This window comes from Melanostigma gelatinosum, assembly GCF_949748355.1.
Source record: "Melanostigma gelatinosum genome assembly, chromosome: 19".
Lineage (NCBI taxonomy): Eukaryota > Metazoa > Chordata > Actinopteri > Perciformes > Zoarcidae > Melanostigma > Melanostigma gelatinosum.
The window spans coordinates 8,045,214-8,051,213 of NC_136652.1; the positions used below are offsets into that span (position 1 = coordinate 8,045,214).

At 44.1% G+C, this 6,000-nt stretch overlaps 1 protein-coding gene across 1 annotated transcript in view; it reads right to left on the reverse strand.

Annotated features, from left to right (window-relative positions):
- Positions 1–4,949, reverse strand: part of fam184ab (family with sequence similarity 184 member Ab) — a gene marked incomplete at both ends in the record, with an annotated part of 117,087 nt that extends 112,138 nt beyond the window's left edge. The window contains one exon of the mRNA XM_079290235.1: positions 4,788–4,949. Coding sequence (XP_079146361.1) covers positions 4,788–4,949 — 162 coding nt within the window. The remainder of the gene's footprint in view (positions 1–4,787) is intronic.
- Between the last annotated feature and the right edge of the window lie 1,051 nt (positions 4,950–6,000).

Sequence of the window (6,000 nt, forward strand, 5' to 3'; positions counted from 1 at the left end):
TTCAGCGAGATATCTGCTCGTGTTGAAAACATTTTGCACATTCATAGCGTTTCCTATATATCTGTGTTCGCTAGATGTCGAGAAAAGTCGTAATATTTCGAGAAACAAAGTTGGAATATTGCACAATTTGATGAGCATAAAGTCCTAATACAACCGAAACTAACAGAAAACACTTCTGAACGGGCATAAACGTCACCGTTGTGAGGCTCATGGTCCACACAAATGTTAACTTCACCTCTTCTGAGTGCAGGCAAAATCCACTTTGTTGTGTCAATTTATCATATTGTTCTTTTAGATGCAACTTGTAGCGCTTAAACCTGAACAGATGCAGACGAGGCCAACCAGACTCATTTAAAACCTAACAATAAATGTTATATTGAAGGTATTTTCATGTCTGGCTTGCTGTGGTGGCATCCTGATCTCACCACTTAACCCTCTTCCCACAAAAACAATACCAAGGCTGGGAACCTGGCCTTGGTGGAGGCATCGGACATCTGCGAGGGGGGGGGGGGGATAATGTGCCTATATACTCTGTTAAACTATTGTGCAGCGAGGCAGGGTGCCGAGGTCCTGACCTCCTAGCTGGCTACGGTCATGATGATCACGCCAAGCTATTCTGTCCTCCCAAAATATTGGTATGGGGACATGTCCCCACCGTCCACGTGCAACCCTACGCCCCTTGAGGAAAGGAACAAGACGCTCAGAATGTAGCAGTGTCCAAACAGTAAAAGGCAAGTGATCAAGATCAATCGCAACACTCAAAGTAAAAACATGAATGAGACACTTGTGATTAAAGTAAGCCAGTCAAAGCATGCGATGAAACATTCAGACGGCGCGATAACTCTCGAGTCATCCTCAGACGGAGCACGCTGGAAGTCATTCCGCCCCGTCATGTGTCAGCGAGGTTGCCGCTTGTTCTTGAATGCAGCTCTGGCCCCAGATCAGCGGTCAGCGGAAGCAGATGGCCCGCGTGCTGTCGGCCCGCTCCGCGGCTCGGTAGTGGCTTCATACAACAAGGGAGATACGAGGCTTTATGTGGGAGTCATGTGACTTCACATGTGAAAACACTTGTTTTCGGTGGAGACTCCGAGCTGGAGACCCTGTTCACCTCAGCTTTCACCTGATAAATATAGAATTGTAAGAACAATCCAGTGGAAATTTTATATTGTATTGTTATTTTGAATAAAGCTGATAAAATGCAACTTTTCGTCTGCAATTTCATGCTTGAAATACTTATTTTCCTATTTTCCCCTTCAATGGGTTACGCAATGATTTATTTGATTCACAACACAGGCAAATGTCACATACTGTGTGAAACTGCAACTCGGTAATCTGTGACGTATCCAACTGCCCAACGAATTCACCACCACAGAAAAGGCCCTGAACGGAGGCATCACACTCTTTGCAACGCTGCATCATGATGCATCCAACGTTAATATTTTATAATTCACAATGTCATAGTCATCGCTGGCAGAGGTTTACAAAATGCTGCTGCATGCTTTGGACTCAATGAAATGACCTGAAATGTGAAAGAAATGAATTGCGCAGTCATAATGCATATGTAGCACAGCTGATGATGAGGCAATGTTTTGAGCACCATTTTTCAACAAGCATGTTTTTTTGGTAGCCATTTTTTGGGTGTTCTGTGCCCTTTTGGTAATTTTTGCAGGTCAAAATCCATCTGTGTCTGGAACAAAACCATTTGTATCACAGAGGTAAATTCATTTAAATGCTGTTGAACCAACGGTGATACGTTACCTCAACATCTTCAACAAAAGTTGCCCCCAGTGTTAACTAACCAAAGTGAAAAAGGTTTTAACTACTATATTATTTTGACAACCTGCCACTCTGAAACCTAAGATGAGAGAAATTACAAAATTGCTTGTAAAAAGTGCTGATTTGATAACCGTCATTTGAAGTAATAAGAACCCAACAGGTCAAAGCTTGGACGTTAATCTAGATCAGCGGTTCCCAAACATTTTAGGCCGCGCACCCCCTTCTACATCCCGACCGGGTTCACGCACCCCCAATCCCCCACACCTTAAAAAAAAAAAGAAGCAACAGAGCCTATTTATAGCGCATAGAAATCGGACCAATGAGAGAACAGTTTGCTCGCGCGTGGCGTTTGTTTACAAGATTCAGTCCGCTGTTAAATGTTGCAGTGTGACCACAAACCGAACAAAGGGGCAACTGCAACATTGTATCATATTAATCCCTGAATCAGAACAAAGCAAACGAACTGAAGGTGTGAAAACGGCCTGAAACACTGCAACAAAGTTTCAATAACTTTCAGTTTCACAAGGCGTCACTTTTAAAGAGCAATCAGGATGGCGAGGACATATTTCCTCTTGTTTTTCCCAGTCTGATGCTCTCTCGTTTCCTCTTTTTTACCTTGACTCCGCAATGGGCCTATGTGCTCCCGATTTGTCTGTGCAATCCCTTCCTCCTTCCTCCTTCTCATCTTCCTCCGACTCCCGTTCGATTTCTTCTCCCGGTCTCTCCATTCCTCTCGCCTCCGATTCCTCTCTCTCTCTGTCCCTCTCCTCTTTTATGACTGATAGCTTCAGATGTTCCACCTGACAGTTTCCCAGATTTTCAGCCAGTTTATCATATTTGCATGAATGTTGCTGAATGAATGAAGTTAGCTGTTAGCTGACGTTAGCTGCACAAGCTAGGCTAGCTACGTAAAAGACAGTCTGGCGGCAGGAGCTGAAGTGCATTTATTAATTAAATTGTACGTTTTTAATTTTAAATTGAAATCCTACAAGGGGAATTTTTATAATTCATGTAACCGAGCGTATTGGCTTCGTGTATAAGGGCACTTATCATACAGTAATAACTGGAGTCGGGAGATTAGACATCTTGTCTGCCGCTATACTCTCTTTATTATTGTTTTCTCCTTTGGCCAGAGGCGGGGGTTGCGCCTTCGCTACGGCAACCCTCAAGGGACATATCATCGTCAACACCAGAACGACAAACACGAGACAGTCTGTTACATTCATGTTTTTACTTTGTGAAAATTATATTTAATATGAATTATTACACCATTAGACCACCATTACATTTTCCCTCTCGCGCACCCCCTAGAAGCAGCTCCACACTTTGGGAATCCCTGATCGAGATGACAGACGGCTACATAATGTGAGCATGACTGCATAAAGATCTATCTGTTGGTAGAAAATGTTTCGTATAATGTGCCTACTGGTAAAATATAACTAAAAGTAAGATAATAAGAAATTATAATAGATGTAATATCCTTGGTGTTTATTGTCAAATAGGTCAACAGGATGTTATTATGTGGAGAATTACCCAGCAAGATGAAAAGGCTTCTTTCTCATTTCAATGTGACTTTAATTAAAGAGGCCATGCCGCACTAAGGCTTGGCACACACCTCGCCTGCAAGGCTGCTGAATTATGATTTTTTTTTTTTTCAGCCTCCACTTCCTCAGCAACAAAGAGAAATATGCAGAGCACAAATCTTGTGTCGGAGTCAGTCGCAAATCCTCGGAGTATATAAGGTGTCAAAGCTCCACCGAGCCAGCGGTACACATGTGTGAGGCCCCGGCAGACCTACAGCTTGATGATAATGACATGCTGGAGCCACTGACACGCTTTGACCCCAGGCGAATGTGCTGGAGAGGGTGCTGCTCTGTCATTTTGGCAAGTGAGAGATGAAAGCGCTGCACCTTAGGCTTAACCAAAAAACAAAACAAAACAAAAAAAAGCTTCTGAAATGCCCTTGAAAGCAGAGTCAGTGTGGATGTATAACATCCTACAGTCAGCTGGGTCAAAGCAAATAAAATGTGCAACGGGAATAATTCCTGTAGATGAGCTCCTGGATCTAATACATGGACAGTGCATGTTTCCCTAGAAACCACATACTGTATGAATACATATTTAAGAGTAATGTACATCAAAAGGCATGGGAATTCTCATTCAACACACAGACTCTGGCAAAAACAGCAAGGGAGCTGCAAGGCATAAAATACAGCATTCTAAATAAGCAAATAAGGAAGGAGCAAAGGGAAGCGTATGGCAGCAACAATCAAGATGCCACGTTATCAGCACGCCTGGCTGTCATTTCCAAGTACTGCTCGTCATCATGCAAGATCAAAGTTGGGAGGAAGTGCCTGATTTAGCTGCATAAGTATTTATAACCCCCCCCCCCCCTCTGGGCCAACATTAACATGGGCAAGTAAAACTAAATGCCAGCACAGTCCGTGTTGCTACAGGTGATTAATGATCTGACCGTTGTCGTGGCTAATGACCCGGTATTGATGGATGCAGCATCCGAACAGACCGGGCTCGCTTTCAGGCACTTCTCATTGAGAATCTTCTCCAAACTCCCGTTGAGGGATTTCACCGTTTCAGGCTTCTTCGCTGTTTTACTCCAATGCAAGCTTTCCATCACGTGTTTTAAGATATTTAGGAACAAGCAGTGGCTGGATTTGAATTCCGCGTACGATTAGAATACCAAGAATGCATTTCAATTAAAAACCACGTATTCCCGTACACCAAAGGAAAAACGGTTTTAGGTTAGCAGCGTGAATCAATCGTAAAAGTGTCATTGTTCTCAGAAAAAACGAGTGCTATCCGTGTTTTATGAACGCCGAAAGTACTGCAGCATTTTCGAGATTCGGAAATGAATGAAAATAGCGCTCTACCCGGTGTGACACGTTCATTAATAAGATATTTATTACTAAATAGGTAAAATCTCAAACGGAGTTTGGTGCCCGGTTCTCACGTTCCAGAGGGGCTGATGCACTGCTCGTATTAACACTCCTTACCTTCGTTAGCTGTGCTATTTTCTTGCTCATCTTCAGGTGCAGGTCTTGGGTATATTCCATGGTGATGCCGGTCTGAAAGGACATGCTGGTCGCCGTGGATGTGCTAAATTTCCCCTGACCGGCAGGGCAGTAATACTGCTGCCAACCCGACCCAGACGCCATCTTCACGAGGATGCTCCAGATGCGTAAGGGAGATATGGGCTGTAATATAAAATCTGACGGCGCGAGGGAGAGACGACCAGCGCGCGGCGGAGTGGACCTGGGACAGTGTCGGATTTGTGCCGCGACGCAACAGAATTATTTAAATAAATGAAGCCTTTTTAGCCCAGAGACTGTTAAAAATTGACTTCATTTTTGCTCGGGTCCGGATACTAGTGCACCGACGGGTGGATTTTGTGATTTCTAAGCTCCAGAAACCTCAGCTTCAACCATCTTGTCCGTGTCCGTGTTCAGCAGTCCGAGGTGCGGGTCCTGTCGGCTGTCACCTGGCGCAGACGTAGAGCGTTTTTTCGGGTGGTTCCCGGTCGGTCACCTTGATGCCGAAATATGTCAACGGGAGCCGTTAAGAGTGTTTCTTCCTCGGTGCATTCCGGATACTTTGACGGAGAGTGTGTGGAGATTGAAGCCGCGCGTGTGTATGTGTGTGTGTGTGTGTGTGTATGACAGGCTCAGCGGTTGGTTGCTATGGATCACCTCAACAGTGTGTGCTGCATTCATGTTGGATGGGAGCAGCGCTGCCTTCAGGCGCAGTCGGAAAACGCGACACATAAAAAAGGACGCGTGAGCGCACATGAAAAGAGCCAGCAAACGTGGTGACAGCGAGACGTGACGTTCAAGGGCTGGATGACGTTGTTGTTTGGCAATGCCGTGATTTCAATTTTAATTGCACTTTGAATAAACTCAACTCGTGTATGTAGTTGTTTTTCGGCACGCACAGGAGAGGAATAGATGACCTCACGTTTCTTCAAAATATAATGACTCACGAAGACAGAAGACACAGATCTATAGGGTCAAGTTAATCAGCTGAACTCAATTAGCTTAATTAGCTGGCCTTAAACCCACTATTGCCTTTTAGTAGTCAGTTGTCATTCCGCTGTAGTCGCATCATATTGACCATCCAAAAAGTGAAGTAAGATAATATATTAAATGTTGAAACGCTGAAAAGCCCAATAAACTAAGTAACAAAATAAATGAAACAATTATCCAGCACGAA